Source organism: Pristiophorus japonicus, chromosome 10 (genome assembly GCF_044704955.1).
Source record: "Pristiophorus japonicus isolate sPriJap1 chromosome 10, sPriJap1.hap1, whole genome shotgun sequence".
In the NCBI taxonomy this organism is placed as follows: Eukaryota; Metazoa; Chordata; class Chondrichthyes; family Pristiophoridae; genus Pristiophorus; species Pristiophorus japonicus.
The window spans coordinates 224108353-224127602 of record NC_091986.1 but is presented as its reverse complement, the minus strand read 5'-3'; the positions used below and the strand labels follow the sequence as shown (position 1 = coordinate 224127602).

General features: G+C 51.7%; 1 protein-coding gene across 4 annotated transcripts in view; it reads left to right on the top strand.

Annotated features, from left to right (window-relative positions):
* The window catches only part of ilk (integrin-linked kinase), a 52105-nt gene extending 34477 nt beyond the window's left edge, over positions 1-17628 (top strand). For all 4 annotated transcript variants that reach the window (XM_070892639.1, XM_070892638.1, XM_070892641.1 and 1 more), the window contains exons 7-13: positions 5767-5852; positions 7285-7394; positions 8085-8212; positions 9703-9824; positions 11202-11301; positions 13602-13732; positions 15977-17628. In XM_070892639.1, the coding sequence (XP_070748740.1) occupies positions 5767-5852; positions 7285-7394; positions 8085-8212; positions 9703-9824; positions 11202-11301; positions 13602-13732; positions 15977-16126 (827 nt within the window). In that variant the 3' untranslated portion in view covers positions 16127-17628. The remainder of the gene's footprint in view (positions 1-5766; positions 5853-7284; positions 7395-8084; positions 8213-9702; positions 9825-11201; positions 11302-13601; positions 13733-15976) is intronic.
* Positions 17629-19250: the final 1622 nt, after the last annotated feature.

The window sequence follows — 19250 nt, the reverse complement described above, 5'->3', positions numbered from 1 at the left end:
CTCGTCCCTGAGGAAACAGGTGAGTGGAAATTTAAAAAGTTAAAGAGAAATACGAAGGCAGTGGTGCAGGGTAGTGATAGGGGTAATGATAACCAGCTGGACAGAGCGTGTAAACATATGCGTGCATCAGAAAGTGAGGTCAGAGTAGGGGAATGTGGTAAAAAGACAAAATTGAGATCTCTTTATCTGAATCCACGCAGCATTTGTAACAAGATCGATGAGTTGACGGTACAAATAGATATAAATGGGTACGATCTGATCGCCATTACAGAGATGTGATTGCAAGGTGACCAAGGCTGGGAACTGAATATTCAGGGGTATTTGACATTTTGGAAGGATAGGCAGAAAGGAAAAGGAGGCGGGGTAGCTCTGTTAATAAAGGATGAGATCAGTGCGTCAGTGAGAAATGATATTGGCTCAGAAGATCAAGATGTAGAATCATTTTTTGTGGCGATAAGAAATAATAAGAGAAAGAAGTCACTGGTGGGAGTGGTCTATAGGCCCCCTAACAGTTGCTACACTGTAGGACAGAGTATAAATCAAGAAATAATGGAGGCTTGTAAGAAAGGTACGGCAATAATCATGGGCAATTTTAATCTTCATATAGATTGGACAAATCAAATTGGCAAAGGTAGCCTTGAGGACGAGTTCCGAGTGTATTCGGGGTGGTTTCTTAGCACCAACCAGGTGTGGAACCAACCAGGGAGCGGACTATTTTAAATCTGGCAATGTGTACTGAAACGGGATTAATTAATGATCTCATGTGAAGGATCCTCTTGGGAAGATTAATCATAGCATGATAGAATTTTTGAGGGTGAGAAAGTTGGGTCTCATAACTTAAATAAAGGCAATTACAAAGGTATGGTGGCAGAGTTGGCTAAAGTGGACTGGGAAATAGATTAAGGGGTAAGGCGGTAGATGAGCAGTGGCAGACATTTAAGGAGATATTCCATAACTCTCAGCAAAGATATATTCCAGTGAGAAAGAAAGACTCTAAGAGAAGGATGAACCATCCATGGCTAACTAAGGCAGTAAAGGATGGTATCAAATTGAAAACAAAGGCATACAATGTTGTGAAGATTAGTGGAAGGCCAGAGGATTGGGAAACTTTTAGAAACCAGCAAAGGACGACTACAAAAATAATAGAGAGAGAAGATAGATCGAGAGTAAACTAGCAAGAAATATAAAAACAGACAGTAAGTGTTTCTACAGGTATATAAAAAGGAAACGAGTAGCTAAAGTAAACGTTGGTCCCTTCGAGGATGAGACTGGAGAATCAATAATGGGGAAAGGAAATGGCAGAGACTTTGAACAAACATTTTGTGTCGCTCTTCACGGTAGAAGACACCAAAGCCTCCCAATAATGACTAATCAAGGGGCTACAGGAAGGGAGGAACGTAAAACAATCACTATCATTAGAGAAAAAGTACTCGGTAAAATAATGGGACTGAAGATGGACAAGTCCCTTGGACCTGATGGCCTGCATCCTAGGGTCTTAAAAGAAGTAGTGGCAGGGATAGTGGATGCATTGGTTGTAATCTACCAAAATTCCCTGGATTCTGGAGAGCTCCCAGCGGATTGGAAAACCGCAAATGTAACGCCCCTATTTAAGAATGGAGGGAGACACAAAGCAGGAAACTATAGACCAGTTAGTCTAACATCTGTCATTGGAAAAATGCTGGAGTCCATTATTAAGGAAGCATTAGCAGGACATTTGGTAAAGCATGATTCAATCAAGCAGAGTCAGCATAGTTTTATGAAAGGGAAATCATGTTTGACAAATTTGCTGAAGTTCTTTGAGGATGTAATGAGCAGGGTGGATAAGGGGGAACCAGTAGATGTGGTGTATTTGGATTTCCAGAAGGCATTCGATAAGGTGCCAGACAAAAAGTTACTGCACAAGATAAAAGCTCACAGGGTTGGGGGTAATATATTAGCATGGATAGAGGATTGGCTAACTAACAGAAAACAGAGAGTCGGGATAAATGGGTCATTTTCTGGTGGCAAACAGTAACTAGTGGTGCAACAGGGATCGGTGCTGGGGCCTCAACTATTTACAATCTATATTAATAACTATGATGAAGGGACTGAGTGTCATGTAGCCAAGTTTGCTGACGATACAAAAATGGGTGGGAAAGCAAATTGTGAGGAGGACACAAAAAATCTACAAAGGGATATAGGGAGACTAAGTGAGTGGGCAAAAATTTGGCAGATGGAGTATAATGTGGGAAACTGTGAGGTTATCCACTTTGGTAGGAAAAATAAAAAAGCAAATTATTATTTAACTGGAGAGAGATTACAAAATGCTGCAGTACAGAGAGACCTGGGGGTCCTTGTGCATGAAACACAAAAAGTTAGTATGCAGGTACAGCAAGTGATTGGGAAGGCAAATGGAATGTTGGCCTTTATTGCAAGGGGGATAGAGTATAAAGGCAGAGAAGTCCTGTTACAACTGTACAGGGTATTGGTGAGACCACACCTGGAGTACTGCGTACAGTTTTGGTCTCCATATTTAACGAGGGATATACTTGCATTGGAGGCAGTTCAGAGAAGGTTCACGAGCTTGATTCCTGAGATGAAGTGGTTGTCTTATGAAAAACGGTTGAGCAGGTTGGGCCTATAGATATGTAAAGAGAAAACGATTAGTGAAGACAAATGTAGGTCTCTTACAGTCAGAATCAGGTGAATTTATAATGGGGACCAAAGAAATGGCAGACCAATTGAACAAATACTTTGGTTCTGTCTTCACGAAGGAAGACACAAATAACCTTCCGGAAATACTCGGGGACCGAGGGTCTAGCAAGAAGGAGGAACTGAAGGAAATCCTTATTAGTCAGGAAATTGTGTTAGGGAAATTGATGGGATTGAAGGCCGATAAATCCCCAGGACCTGATAGTTTGCATCCCAGAGTACTTAAGGAAGTGGCCCTAGAAATAGTGGATGCATTGATGATCATTTTCCAACAGTCTATCGACTCTGCATCAGTTCCTATGGAGTGGAGGGTAGCTAATGTAACCCCACTTTTTAAAAAAGGAGGAAGCGAGAAAACAGGGAATTATAGACCGGTTAGCCTGACATCAGTAGTGGAGAAAAGTTGGAATCAATTATTAAGGATGAAATAGCAGCACATTTGGAAAGCAGTGACAGGATCGGTCCAAGTCAGCATGGATTTATGAAAGGGAAATCATGCTTGACAAATCTAGAATTTTTTGAGGATGTAACTAGTAGAGTGGACAAGGGAGAACCAGTGGATGTGGTGTATATGGACTTTCAAAAGGCTTTTGACAAGGTCCCACACAAGAGATTAGTGTGAAAAATTAAAGCACATGGTATTGGGGGTAACGTATTGATGTGGATAGAGAACTGGTTGGCAGACAGGAAGCAGAGAGTAGGAATAAGCGGGTCCTTTGCAGAATGGCAGGCAGTGACTAGTGGGGTGCCGCAGGGCTCAGTGCTGGGACCCCAGCTATTTACAATATACATTAACGATTTAGATGAAGGAATTGAGTGTAATATCTCCAAGTTTGCAGATGACACTAAACTGGGTGGCGGTTTGAGCTGTGAGGAGGATACTAAGAGACTGCAGGGTGACTTGGACAGGTTAGGTGAGTGGGCAAATGCATGGCAGATGCAGTATAATGTGGATAAATGTGAGGTTATCCACTTTGGTGGCAAGAACAGGAAAGCAGATTATTATCTGAATGGTGACAGATTAGGAAAAGGGGAGGTGCAATGAGACCTGGGTGTCATGGTACATTAGTCATTGAAAGTTGGCATGCAGGTACAGCAGGCGGTGAAGAAGGCAAATGGTATGTTGGCCTTCATAGCTAGGGGATTTGAGTATAGGAACAGGGAGGTCTTACTGCAATTGTACAAGGCCTTGGTGAGGCCTCACCTGGAATATTGTGTTCAGTTTTGGTCTCCTAATCTGAGGAAGGACGTTCTTGCTATTGAGGGAGTGCAGCGAAGGTTCACCAGACTGATTCCTGGGATGGCAGGACTGACATATGAGGAGAGACTGGATTGATTAGGCTTATATTCACTGGAATTTAGAAGAATGAGAGGGGATCTCATAGAAACATATACAATTCTGATGGGATTGGACAGGTTAGATGTAGGAAGAATGTTCCCAATGTTGGGGAAGTCCAGAACCAAGAGTCACAGTCTTAGGATAAGAGGCAAGTCATTTCGGACCGAGATGAGGAGAAACTTCACCCAGAGAATTGTGAACCTGTGGAATTCTCTACCACAGAAAGTTGTTGAGGCCACTTCGTTAGATATATTCATGAGGGAGTTAGATATGGCCCTTACGGCTAAAGGGATCAAGGGGTATGGAGAGAAAGCAGGAAAGGGGTACTGAGGGAATGATCAGCCATGATCTTATTGAATGGCGGTGCAGGCTTGAAGGGCCGAATGGCCGACTCCTGCACCTATTTTTTATGTTTCTATACTCATTGGAGTTTAGATGAATGAGAGATGATATTGAAACATTTAAAATTCTGAGGGGCCTCGACCGGGTCGATGCAGAGAGGATGTTTCCCCTCGTGGGGGAATCGAGAACCCAGGGGACAGAGTTTCAAGATAAGGGGCCGCTCGTTTAAAACGGAGCTGAGGAATTTTTTCTGAGTGTCGTGAATCTGGAATTCTCTGCCCCAGAGAGCTGTGGAGGCTGGATCATTGAATATATTTAAGGTGTTGATAGACAGATTTCTGAGCGATAAGAGAGTGAAGGGTTCTGGGGAGCAGGCAGGAAAGTGAAGTTGAGTCCATGATCAGATCAGCCATGATCTTATTGAATGGCAGAGCAGGCTCGAGGAGCCGTATGGCCGACTCCTGCTATTTCCTATGTTCCCTCGGGAACTCTCCCTAAACCTCTCGCCCCTTTCCTCGGGGACTCTTTCTCTAAATCCCTCGCCCCTTCCCTCGGGGACTCTCTCCCTAAGTCCCTTGCCCTTTCCCTCAGGAACTCTCTCCCTAAACCCCTCGCCCCTTCCCTCAGGAACTCTCTCCCTAAGTCCTCGCCCCTTCCTTCAGGAACTCTCTCCCTAAGTCCCTCGCCCCTTCCTTTAGGAACTCTCTCCCTAAACCCCTCGCCCTTCCCTCGGGAACTCTCTCCCTAAGTCCCTCGCCCCTTCCCTCGGGAATACTCTCCCTAAATCCCTCGCCCCTTCCCTCGGGAACTCTTACCCTAAACCCCTCGCCCCTTCCCTCGGGAATTCTCTCGCTAAATCCCTCGCCCCTTCCCTCGGGAACACTTACCCTAAATCCCTCAGCCCCTTCCTCAGGAACTCTTACCCTAAACCCCTCGCCCCTTCCCTCGGGAACTCTCTCCCTAAACCCCTCGCCCCTTCCCTCGGGAACTCTCTCCCTAAACCCCTCGCCCCTTCCCTCGGGAACTCTCTCCCTAAATCCCTTGGGAACTCTTTCCCTAAATCCCTCGCCCCTTCTCTCGGGAACTCTCTCCCTAAATCCCTCGCCCCTTCCCTCGGGAACTCTTTCTCTAAACCCCTCTGCCTGACCGGAGTCCGATGGGTAGGGGCTGTGGTTGGGATACTGGAGGAGCCTGTGGCGATGTTGGTCTGCCCGGGCTGATTGTGCAGGCTGACAGCAGGCTGGGAAATCGCGACATTAAACCCTCAGCGGCTGATCTGGCCAGCTCCCATGTCTTCGATGTATCGAGAGGCCACTGATTGCTGTGGGATGGATTGGGGACTGTGATATGGAGGTCAGAATTAATTTCCCTATTCTCTGTTGTATTTTATGCAGGAAATGGAACACTGAACAAGCACGCTGGCATCGACTTTAAGCAGCTGACCCTCAACCATAAAATCAACGAGAACCACTCGGGAGAGGTAACCTGACCCCCGCCCTCTGACTCTGCTCTCTATGCGGTGTAGTGTCTGCTGTGTAAATCTGTGTAACCGCCTGTCTGCTTCAGTGACCCAGTGAAGGCTCAGAGTAAAACCTGTCCGTTTCTGCATAAAACGCTCTCGAGCTCTCTCTTTCCCCCCCACCCCTCCCCCCTACGCTGGGTGTGAGAAATGATTCCCGTGCTCACTGCTGGGAGATTGAAGATCACCTGTCTGGTGCTGTAACCATATCATATTACCCGTAGCGCACATGGCCCCTTACTAAACCGCCTCCCCCCCACCCCCAACGTTACTGACCCGCGATCCACAATGTCTGTGTACAACGGTCACCATACGTTAAAAAAAATCCATGCACAGGCATCTTCCACCCTTCAGGGTGCAGTTCAGGACCTGGAATATTAGGTTCATTGAAACACCTGTGAACACATCCTTTTTTGGTGTGGAAGTAAGTCATCCTCATTTCGAGGGACTGCCTCTGATGATGACACTGTCTGTCAGGCTGAGAGAAGTCCCCAGTGACGACCTGCTTCTGTTTAATGCCACCTACCTGTATTTCGACACTACGTTGTGTTTGAACATCGCTCGGGGCGATAGAATTGTAGCTTCATGCTGTCGTGTCTCCACCCCCCTCCCCACCCAAGACTTTGTCTGCTGCTCCCTCACCCCAGATTCTCTCCTCCGGAGGGGCTGTTCCTGAAGAACGGAGGCAGGCGTTTGAGCTTGATTGCCTGCTGGAGAGCTGGGCCCTGACAGACCTGTGTCAACACTCTCAGGAACAGGCCATTCAGTCCCTGCAGCCTATCCCGCCGTTCAGTTCGATCATGGTTGACCTGTATCTCAACTCCATCCACCTGCCTTTACCCAACTAAAATCGATCAATCTCAGTGTTGAAATTGCCAATTGACCCCCGGCCTCAACAGTGTTTGGGGAGAGAGTTCCAGATTCCCAGCACCCTTTGTGTGAAGAAGTGCTCCCTGACATCACCCTGAACGGCCGGGCTCTAATTTTAAGGTCCTGCCCCTTGTTCTGGACTCCCCCCACCAGAGGGAACAGTTTCTCTCGATCCACCCGATTGAATCCTGTAATCATCGTAAGCCCCTCGATCAGATCGTCCTCAATCTTCTACACTTAAAGGTGTAAAAGCTGAGTTTATGCAACTAGCCCTCATCTTTTAACCCTCCCCCCCCCCCCCCCCCCAACCCCTGCCGCCTCGGTATCGTCTCGATCATCACCTGACTCGATTGGGGAAGGGTGGGTCAGTGAGCTTAAAGGGTTTCCGATAAAATCCATCCCACGTTCAGCTCAGCGGCAACAACCGACTCATTCTCCTCTGCCGGCAATGAAAGGGCTTTAAAGTGCGGAGCGGGGTGTGAGTCATGGCCTGTTAATGCAGGTGCCTTTACTGTGCTTCCAGCTGTGGAAAGGCAGGTGGCAGGGGAACGACATCGTGATCAAAGTCCTGAAAGTGCGCGACTGGACCACGCGCAAAAGCCGGGACTTCAACGAGGAGAATCCGAAGCTCAGGTGCGAGGGGCGGAGAGAGGGGCGGGGTCGCGGAGCGGGGGGCGGGGTCGCGGAGAGGGGGGCGGGGTCGCAGAGAGAGGGGCGGGGTCGCGGAGCGGGGGGCGGGGTCGCGGAGAGGGGCAGGGCGGGGTCGCAGAGAGAGGGGCTGGGTCGCGGGGGGCGGGGTCGCGGGGGGCGGGGTCGGGGGCGCGGGGCGGGGTCGCGGAGCGAGGGGCACTGGACGTGAAAAGCAGGCGTGGAGCGTGAGCGGTGTGACCTGCACGCGGTGGCATCATTCTATTTTCCGTCTCGCAATTCTTGATAAAACCATTACAAAACACGGGTTCAGCCCCTGGAGTATTGTGTCCAATTCTGGGCCCCGCACTTTAGGAAGGATGTGAGGCCTTAGAGAGGGAGCAGAAAAGATTTACGAGAATGGTTCCAGGGATGAGGGACTTCAGTGACGTGGATAGACTGGAGAAGCTGGGGTTGTTCTCCTTAGAGCAGAGAAGGTTGAGAGGAGATTTGATCGAGGTGCTCAACATCATGAGGGGTCTGGACAGAGGTCGAGAGAAACTGTTCCCATTAGGGGAAGGGTCAGGACCCAGACCTTGCAGAGAGCTAGCACGGACTCGATGCGCCGAATTGCCTCCTGTGCTGTAACTATTCCGTGGGTCTGTTTTAATAATGTTTTCCCGTCTCTTTGGACAGGATATTCTCACATCCCAACGTGCTGCCGGTTCTCGGAGCCTGTCAGTCACCTCCTGCTCCGCACCCCATCATCATCACACACTGGATGCCTTATGGTTCTCTATACAACGTCCTGCACGAGGGAACAAGTGAGTTTGGGGAGAGGGGAAACTTTTGTAACAGCTTCTGAGAGCTGTTTGGGTGGTTGAGCATGTTTCTGCCCGTGAATAGTCACTGTACTCGGGCCGGGAAGGTTCCGGCGCCCCTCCGTGCTGTGAATTGATCTGGGCCTGGCAAGCACCCGGGACTACAATTAGAAGAGGAAGGATTTGCTGCTTTCCTGTGCCTTTACAAAGTGTTTCGCAGCCCATGAATTGCTTACAGAGCGCGGTTAGTGTCGTTACCGCACTGCCTCCTCGGTGAGCTCGATTGGGGAAATATCAGCCTGGGTTCCTGCTCCCCATTCCCGTCCTCTGACCACTGTGGGAAAGTCCGTATGTGTGAAAGTATCGGGAGGACAGCACTACTGGGTAGCCTGCAGATATTCACAGTTAAAGCATGCAAGATTTGGCACCTTGAACAAACCCTCACTACGAGCTGACATCTTCAGAGCGAATCAAAAAGAAAAGAAAGACTTGAATTTCTATACCTTTAACCACCGGACGTCACAAAGTGCTTTACAGCCAATGAAGTACTTTTTGAAGAGTAGTCACTGTTGTAATGTAGGAAATGTGGCAGCCAATGTGCACACAGCAAGCTGCCACAAACAGCAATGTGATAATGACCCGATAATCTGTTGAAGTGATGTTGGATGAGGGATAAATATTGGCCCCAGGACACTGGAGAGAACTCCCCTGCTCTTCCAATATTGCCATGGGATCTTTTACATCCACAAGAGAGAGCAGACGTCGATTTAACGTCTCACCCGAGAGACGGTACCTCCGACAGTGCAGCGCTCCCTCAGTACTGCCTCTCCGACAGTGCAGCACTCCCTCAGTACTGCCCCTCCGACACTGCGACACTCCCTCAGTACTGCCCCTCCGACAATGCAACTCTCCCTCAGTACTGCCCCTCCGACAGTGCAGCACTCGCTCAGCACTGCCCCTCCGACAGTGCACCACTCGCTCAGTACTGCCCCTCCGACAGTGCAGCGCTCCCTCAGTACTGCCCCTCCGACAGTGCGGCGCTCCCTCAGTACTGCCCCTCCGACAGTGCGGCGCTCCCTCAGTGCTGCCCCTCTGATAATGTGCTGAAGTCTCTGGAGTGAAGCTGGAATCCACGACCCACTGACTCGGGAGATGAGCATGCTACCCTTTGAGCCGCGGCTGACACCCTGGAACAGGTAGACTTCTAGCAGAGCCCTCCGCCTTGACCCCACTGCGCAACCATTTAGGTCGTCCGTCAATGGGACCTCTTCTCCTGGACCCTGGGTTGAACCTGCTTCGGGTTAGCAAGGCCAGGTTCGGGGCGTCCCCGTTGGAAATGGTCTGAGATCATGGGCTCGCACTGTGCAGGGTGAAGACTGAGCCAGGAGACTGGAGCTCGATGGCCCCAGGGGCTGAGGGCAGTCGGGCATTGCCTGCTCGCGAGGCTGCTGACGATTCTCTGACGAATTAACTTTGTGCTCTCACCGTTGCAGACTTTGTGGTGGATCAGACCCAGGCAGTGAAGTTTGCCTTGGACATCGCCCGGGGCTTGGCCTTCCTGCACACCCTCGAGCCCCTCATCCCCAGACACTACGTAAACAGCAAAAGCATCATGGTGAGCTGCTGCATCTCCATTCACTCAGAGACGGGTCTCGCGAAGCCTGAGGCCATCCAGGCGGGAGAGCAGTATACTGGGGGGACGAGGGGGTTGTGACGTAGTGTGGGCAACGTTGGTGGTGTGGGGAGCAGGGCCGACCAATGCAATCTACCACTGCTGAAAGTTCCTGCCCTCGATAAATGGCCTGAACATCCCCAGGCTCAGAGCACAAACCAGGATTCCTGCTTTTAGCAGCCACATGGCCTAACCCTAACCCGAGAACAGGCAGAAAGGAAAAGGAGGCGGGGTAGCTCTGTTAATAAGGGATGAGATCAGTGCAGTAGTGAGAAATTATATTGGCGCAGAAGATCAAGATGTAAAATCAGTTTGGGTGTGGATAAGAAATAATAGGACATTCTTGCTATTGAGGGAGTGCAGCGAAGGTTCACCAGACTGATTCCCGGGATGGCAGGACTGACATATGAGGAGAGACTGGATCGACTGGGCCTGTATTCACTGGAGTTTAGAAGGATGAGAGGGGATCTCATAGAAACATGTAAAATTCTGATGGGATTGGACAGGTTACATGCAGGAATAGTGTTCCCGATTTTATGGAAGTCCAGAACCGGGGACACAGTCTAAGGATAAGGGGTAAGCCATTTAGGACTGAGATGAAGAGAAACTTCTTCACTCAGAGTTGTTAACCTGTGGAATTCCCTGCCGCAGAGAGTTGTTGAGGCCAGTTCATTGGATATATTCAAGAGGGAGTTAGATATGGCCCTTTCGGCTAAAGGGATCAAGGGGTATGGAGAGAAAGCAGGAAAGGGGTACTGAGGGAATGATCAGCCATGATCTTATTGAATGGTGGTGCAGGCTCGAAGGGCCGAATGGCCTACTCCTGCACCTATTTTCTATGTTTCTATGTAACAGAGAGAGTAGAGAGGGAAACTATTCCCGCTGGTTCGGGATTCTAGGACTAGGGGGTCACAGTCCAAAAATGAGAGCCAGACTTTTGAGGATTGAAATTTGTGAACCCTTCTACGCACAAAGGATGGTAGAAGTTTGGAACTCTCCTCCACAAAGGGCAATTGATGCTGAGGGTCAATTGTTAATTTTAAATTGGAGACTGGTAGATTTTTGTTAACCAAAGGGATACGGGCCAAAGGCGGATAGATGGAGTTAGGTCACAGATCAGCCGTGATCGGATTGAATGGCGGAACAGGCTCGAGGGGCTGAATGGTCTCCTCTTGTTCCTGTGTTCCTTTATCAGTCCCGCGTTGACTCTGAAACTCCAGCAGGAACGTTTCTCTCGCTGTGCCTCTTGTGACCTCCTCAATCTACAGAACAGAGACAGAACTCAGGCCTGTTTCTCACTTTGCGTTTTACTGTGGGCAGATTGATGAGGATATGACGGCTCGGATCAGCATGGCCGACGTGAAGTTCTCTTTCCAGTGTCCGGGGAGGATGTACGCTCCAGCCTGGGTGGCTCCAGAAGGTGCAGTATACCACTCGACTCCTTACCACTGATACCCGACCCACAGCTATACTGCTCACCACGAGTTTCCTGTACCCGACCCAGAGCTATACTGCCCGCCGCGTGCTTCCTGTACCCGACCCACAGCTATACTGCCCGTCGCGTGCTTCCTGTACCCGACCCACAGCTATACTGCCCATCGCATGCTTCCTGTACCCGACCCACAGCTATACTGCCCATCGCGTGCTTCCTGTACCCGACCCATAGCTATACTGCTCACCACGATTTTCCTGTACCCAATCCACAGCTATACTGCTCACCACGTGCTTCATGTACCCGACCCACAGCTATACTGCCCATCGCGTGCTTCCTGTACCCGACCCACAGCTATACTGCTCACCACGAGTTTCCTGTACCCGACCCACAGCTATACTGCCCATCGCATGCTTCCTGTACCCGACCCACAGCTATACTGCCCATCGCGTGCTTCCTGTACCCGACCCACAGCTATACTGCCCATCGCGTGCTTCCTGTACCCGACCCACAGCTATACTGCCCATCGCATGCTTCCTGTACCCGACCCACAGCTATACTGCTCACCACGTGCTTCCTGTACCCGACCCACAGCTATACTGCCCATCGCATGCTTCCTGTACCTGACACACAGCTATACTGCCCATCGCATGCTTCCTGTACCCGACCCACAGCTATACTGCCCATCCCGTGCTTCCTGTACCCGACCCACAGCTATACTGCCCATCGCATGCTTCCTGTACCCGACCCACAGCTATACTGCTCACCACGAGTTTCCTGTACCCGACCCACAGCTATACTGCCCATCGCATGCTTCCTGTACCTGACACACAGCTATACTGCTCACCACGAGTTTCCTGTACCCGACCCACAGCTATACTGCTCACCACGTGCTTCCTGTACCCGACCCACAGCTATACTGCCCATCGCATGCTTCCTGTACCCGACCCACAGCTATACTGCCCATCGCGTGCTTCCTGTACCTGACACACAGCTATACTGCCCATCGCATGCTTCCTGTACCCGACCCACAGCTATACTGCCCATCCCGTGCTTCCTGTACCCGACCCACAGCTATACTGCCCACCGCGTGCTTCCTGTACCCGACCCACAGCTATACTGCTCACCACGAGTTTCCTGTACCCGACCCACAGCTATACTGCTCACCACGTGCTTCCTGTACCCGACCCACAGCTATACTGCCCATCGCGTGCTTCCTGTACCCGACCCACAGCTATACTGCCCATCGCGTGATTCCTGTACCTGACCCACAGCTATACTGCCCATCGCGTGCTTCCTGTACTCGACACACAGCTATACTGCCCACCGCGTGCTTCCTGTACCCGACCCACAGGCATACTGCCCATCGCGTGCTTCCTGTACCTGACGCACAGCTATACTGCCCATCGCGTGCTTCCTATACCCGACCCACAGCTATACTGCCCATCGCGTGCTTCCTGTACCTGACACACAGCTATACTGCCCATCGCGTGCTTCCTGTACTCGACACACAGCTATACTGCCCATTGCGTGCTTCCTGTACCCGATCCACAGCTATACTGCCCATCGCGTGCTTCCTATACCCGACACACAGCTATACTGCTCATCGCGTGCTTCCTGTACCTGACGCACAGCTATACTGCCCATCGCGTGCTTCCTATACCCGACCCACAGCTATACTGCCCATCGCGTGCTTCCTGTACCTGACACACAGCTATACTGCCCATCGCGTGCTTCCTGTACTCGACACACAGCTATACTGCCCATTGCGTGCTTCCTGTACCCGATCCACAGCTATACTGCCCATCGCGTGCTTCCTATACCCGACCCACAGCTATACTGCCCATCGCGTGCTTCCTATACCCGACACACAGCTATACTGCCCATCGCGTGCTTCCTGTACCTGACACACAGCTATACTGCCCATCGCATGCTTCCTGTACCCGACCCACAGCTATACTGCCCATCGCATGCTTCCTGTACCTGACACACAGCTATACTGCTCACCGTGTGTTTCCTGTACCCGACCCACAGCTATACTGCCCATCGCATGCTTCCTGTACCTGACACACAGCTATACTGCTCACCGTGTGTTTCCTGTACTCGACACACAGCTATACTGCTCACCACGAGCTTCCCGTCCCCCGACCCACAGGCATACTGCCCACCGCGAGCTTCCTGTTTGTCGCACTGCGCCGGGATGAATTGTCAGGCTGGGGTTTATGGTGCTCTGTTAATATTAATAATAATCAGCAGCACCTGGTTAACTTTGCCTTTTCTGAACGCAGCTCTTCAGAAAAAGCCGGAGGAGATTAACCGGAGGTCGTCGGACATGTGGAGCTTCGCCATTCTGCTGTGGGAGCTGGTGACCCGCGAGGTGCCCTTTGCTGACCTCTCCAACATGGAGATCGGAATGAAGGTGGGTTTGCTGCATCTATTGGGGTGGGAGGGGAGGTACATTCCCATGGGGAACAGAGAAATGGCAGACCAATTAAACAAATCCTTTCGTTCTGTCTTCACGAAGGACGACACGAATAATCTTCCGGAAATACTAGGGGACCGAGGATCTCGTGAGAAGGAGGAACTGAAGGAAATCCTTATTAGTCAGGAAATTGTGTTAGGGAAATTGATGGGATTGAAGGCCGATAAATCTCCAGGGCCTGATTGTCTGCATCCCAGAGTACTTAAGGAAGTGGCCCTAGAAATAGTGGATGCACTGGTGATCATTTTCCAACAGTCTCTCGACTCTGGATCAGTTCCTATGGACTGGAGGGTAGCTAATGTAACACCACTTTTTAAAAAAGGAGGGAGGGAGAGAGAAAGCGGGGAATTATAGACCGGTTAGCCTGAGATCGGTGGTGGGGAAAATGTTGGAATCAGTTATTAAAGATGAAATAGCAGTGACAAGATTGGTTCAAGTCAGCATGGATTTATGAAGAGGAAATCATGCTTGACAAATCTCCCAGAATTTTTTGAGGATGTATCTAGTAGACTGGACAAGGGAGAACCAGTGGATGTGGTGTATTTGGACTTTCAAAAAGCTTTTGACAAGGTCCCACACAAGAGATTGGTGTGAAAAATTAAAGCACGTGGTATTGGTGGTAATGTATTGACGTGGATAGAGAACTGGTTGGCAGACAGGAAGCAGAGAGTCGGGATAAACTGGTCCTTTTCTGAATGGTAGGCAGTGACTAGTGGGGTGCCGCAGGGCTCAGTGCTGGGACCCCAGCTATTTACAATATACATCAATGATTTAGATGAAGGAATTGAGAGTAATATCTCCAAGTTTGCAGATGACACTAAGCTGGGTGGCGGTGTGAGCTGTGAGGAGGATGCTAAGAGGCTGCAGGGTGACTTGCTATTGAAGGAGTGTAGCAAAGGTTCACCAGACTGATTCCCAGGATGGCAGGACTGACATATGAGGAGAGACTGGATCAACTAGGCTTGTATTCACTGGAGTTTAGAAGGATGAGAGGGGATCTCATAGAAACATATAAAATTCTGACGGGATTGGACAGGTTAGATGCAGGAAGAATGTTCCCAGTGTTGGGGAAGTCCAGAACCAGGGGACACAGTCTAAGGATAAGGGGTAGGCCATTTAGGACCGAGATGAGGAGAAACTTCTTCACTCAGAGAGTTGTTAACCTGTGGAATTCCCTGCTGCAGAGAGTTGTTGATGCCAGTTCATTGGATATATTCAAGAGGGAGTTAGATATGGCCCTTACAGCTAAAGGGATCAAGGTGTATGGAGAGAAAGCAGGAAAGGGGTACTGAGGGAATGATCAGCCATGATCTTATTGAATGGTGGTGCAGGCTCGAAGGGCCTAATGGCCTACTCCTGCACATATTTTCTGTGTTTCTATGCCCCCACCCCCGCGCACATATCACGGCAAGTGTTGCGTGGATCTGTTGCATATGCTGCACAGGCTCACGGGGCAGGAAATAGATGGTCCTTGTAAATCTCTCTCCTGTTTCTACACGAGGGTTACATTTGTCTGTTCTAATTCCCTAGGTGTTAATTACTGAATCTAATCCGACTCCTGCTCCACCAGATTCACCAGAACGATTCCAGGGCTCAAAGCGTTAAATTACGATGACAGGTTGCATAGACTTGGCTTGTATTCCTCGAGTTTAGCAGGTTGAGGGGTGACCTGATCAAGGTGTTTAAAATGATATGGTGTCAGCCGTGGTTCATTGGTAGCACTCTCGCCTCTGAGGCAGATGGTCGTGGGTTCCGGTCCCACGCCAGAGACTTAAGCACATAATCCAGACCGACACTTGCAGTGCAGTACTGAGGGAGTGCTGCACTGTCAGAGGGGCAGTACTGAGGGAATGCCACACTGTCGGAGGGGCAGCACTGAGGGAGTGCTGCACTGTCGGAGGGGCAGCACTGAGGGAGTGCCGCACTGTCGGAGGGGCAGTACTGAGGGAGTGCCGCACTGTCGGAGGGGTAGTACTGAGGGAGTGCCGCACTGTCGGAGGGGCAGTACTGAGGGAGCGCCGCACTGTCGGAGGGGCAGTACTGAGGGAGTGCCGCACTGTCGGAGGGGCAGTACTGAGGGAGCGCCGCACTGTCGGAGGGGCTGTCTATCGGATGATATGTTAAGGTATATTAAATAAAGAGTGTTTGATGGTTTTAACTGTAGGGTGTGTGATTTTATAGGTGTCTCTGGAAGGCCTACGCCCCACCATCCCCCCAGGAATCTCCCCTCACATCTGCAAGCTGATGAAGATCTGCATGAACGAGGACCCAGCCAAAAGACCAAAATTCGACATGATTGTGCCGATAATGGAGAAGATGCAAGACAAGTAGAGAAAGGGCCGAGGGGGGGAACATCCCCCCCCTTTTCCCCAACCCCGTCAGCCTTACAGCTTCCAGTAACCTACACACAGCCTCTGCAGGACTGTCCCACAGTGAGGAACTCCCACTGCTCCCGCACTGGAGACCTGGGAGTTTCGAACCCTGTACTGTCACCCTTTGTTTGTTTACAGTGAGTGTGTGTGTTGCGGCATTTCCTCGCGGCCTGTTTTAGGCAGCCCGAGTTCTATTACCCCCTGTGGTACTCGGTCTCACCAGCATCCAATCTGGGTACGGCATTGGGCTGAAAGGGCTCAGACTCACATTGAAGATAAGCCTGTTGGCTGAATGGGTACATAGACTCCCCGGTGTGATAAGGGGCCAAGAATGGCCCCAGTTCCGTCCCTGGCAGGTGCTGAGGTAGCTCATCGCAGCCCCGCTGGCAATCCGAAAGCTGCAGCCAACCCCAGTGACCCCTGGGTTACAGAGAGAGAGGGGAAATCAGCCAGGGTTCCTGCTCCTGATCACTGCCCAGTGACCCCTGGGTTAGAGAGAGGGGAAATCAGCCAGGGTTCCTGCTCCTGATCACTGCCCTGTGACCCCTGGGTTAGAGAGAGGGGAAATTAGCCAGGGTTCCTGCTCCTGATCACTGCCCAGTGACCCCGGGGTTAGAGAGAGGGGAAATCAGCCAGGGTTCCTGCTCCTGATCACTGCCCCGTGACCCCTGGGTTAGAGAGAGAGGGGAAATCAGCCAGGGTTCCTGCTCCTGATCACTGCCCAGTGACCCCCTGGGTTAGAGAGAGGGGGAAATCAGCCAGGGTTCCTGCTCCTGATCACTGCCCCGTGACCCCTGGGTTAGAGAGAGAGGGGAAATCAGCCAGGGTTCCTGCTCCTGATCACTGCCCAGTGACCCCTGGGTTAGAGAGAGGGAAATCAACCAGGGTTCCTGCTCCTGATCACTGCCCAGTGACCCCTGGGTTAGAGAGAGGGGAAATCAGCCAGGGTTCCTGCTCCTGATCACTGCCCAGTGACCCCTGGGTTAGAGAGAGGGGAAATCAGCCAGGGTTCCTGCTCCTGATCCCTCCCCAGTGACCCCTGGGTTAGAGAGAGAGGGGAAATCAGCCAGGGTTCCTGCTCCTGATCACTGCCCAGTGACCCCTGGGTTAGAGAGAGAGGGGAAATCAGCCAGGGTTCCTGCTCCTGATCACAGCCCTGTGACCCTCGCTGGAAAGTGAGTGGCAGTCTGTGTTGACCGGCCGAATGTGACTGATGCCCGTCACAGAGCGGGACCAGCCCCGGTCATGGCCCACCCCGAGTCCAGCTGTGCCCCAACTTCCCTCCCCCCACCCCGAGTCCAGCTGTGCCCCACCTTCCCCCCCCACCCCGAGTCCAGCTGTGCCCCACCTTCCCCCCCCCACCCCGAGTCCAGCTGTGCCCCACCTTCCCCCCCCCCACCCCGAGTCCAGCTGTGCCCCACCTTCCCCCCCCACCCCGAGTCCAGCTGTGCCCCACCTTCCCCCCCCCACCCCGAGTCCAGCTGTGCCCCACCTTCCCCCCCCCCCACCCCGAGTCCAGCTGTGCCCCACCTTCCCCCCCCACCCCGAGTCCAGCTGTGCCCCAACTTCCCTCCCCCCACCCCGAGTCCAGCTGTGCCCCACCTTCCCCCCCCCCACCCCGAGTCCAGCTGTGCCCCACCTTCCCCCCCCCCACCCCGAGTCCAGCTGTGCCCCCACCTTCCCCCCCCCCACCCCGAGTCCAGCTGTGCCCCACTTCCCCCCCCCCACCCCGAGTCCAGCTGTGCCCCACTTCCCCCCCCCCCCACCCCGAGTCCAGCTGTGCCCCACCTTCCCCCCCACCCCCACCCCGAGTCCAGCTGTGCCCCGTCACCACATGGTTTTAATCCCCGAACTGCACACAGCCCAAAGTATTGTGCCCAGTGTGGTTCCCGCAGTGTGCTGCCGTCCCTTTCGTACGCTCTTGCCGGTTACATTATTGGCAGTGGAGTGCTCAGATCTGAACATTTCCCTTCTGCCCCACTACCCAAGATCAGGGGCTTCCGATCTATAAAACACTCGCACTTCGATCATTAACCTCCTGGGGGGGGTCGAGAGGGAGAAAGGCACTGTCTGTATGGCTTTCTCCAGGGTGGGACTGGTGCATGGGAACTCATCTGTCACTGTCTCTCACACTCTCTGTCTCTCTCACTCTCTGTCTCTCACACTCTCTGTCTCTCACACTCTCTGTCTCTCTCACTCTCTGTCTCTCACACTCTCTGTCTCTCACACTCTCTGTCTCTCACACTCTCTGTCTCTCACACTCTCTGTCTCTCACACTCTCTGTCTCTCACACTCTCTGTCTCTCTCACTCTCTGTCTCTCGCCCTCTCCCCCTCCCTCTGTCTCCCCCTCCCTCTGTCTCCCTACCTCTCTCACTCTCTCGGGTGTGGTTGGACTCCCTCCACCACCGGTCATCCCTCACCTCACTTTCCGCAACTCCTGGAACTGCCTGCAACTAAACATTATCACACCTCTCTCCCAATCAGCCGGCAGATCTGACCTTCACCCCTTCTGTCTGGGGCTGCATTTGACCCCAGGCTCCAGAGGGTGAGAGGTCAGTGCCTGACCCACTGGTCCTCCCTGTGCCCCCATCAGAGGGAGGAGCCCCTGGCAGTTTGAAGCTGTGGACTAGGGGGAGTCTCCCATTGATCTTCTGCCGTGGTGCTACTCCAAGCAATCCCTGTGGCTGGGCCTTGGCTGTTTACGTCCTGCTCTCGGGTATAGGTGTGGGAAATCTGGAGACCTTGTGCCTGCCTCCGTGTCCTGTGCTGTGACCTTGCGATGGTCGATCTTCACTAACCCGCCTACTCGCTGGCGCCACCTGCTGGATCCTGAACACTATTGTCGAGTCCCTGGGCTTGGCAGCATTACTCAAATGGTATTTGCTAATCGTTTATGTAATTTATCTAACACATGTATTTCTGATTTCTTACAAGTCACTGCTGTTTTATTGAAAATATAACTTTATGGACTTTGCATTATAAGAGAGACAGATTTCTATTAATACCATGTCTTCGCACAATCAGTCACTTGAACATTGACGATCCCACAAACTGTTCAGCTCAGGTCACTTGGAGAACTCCC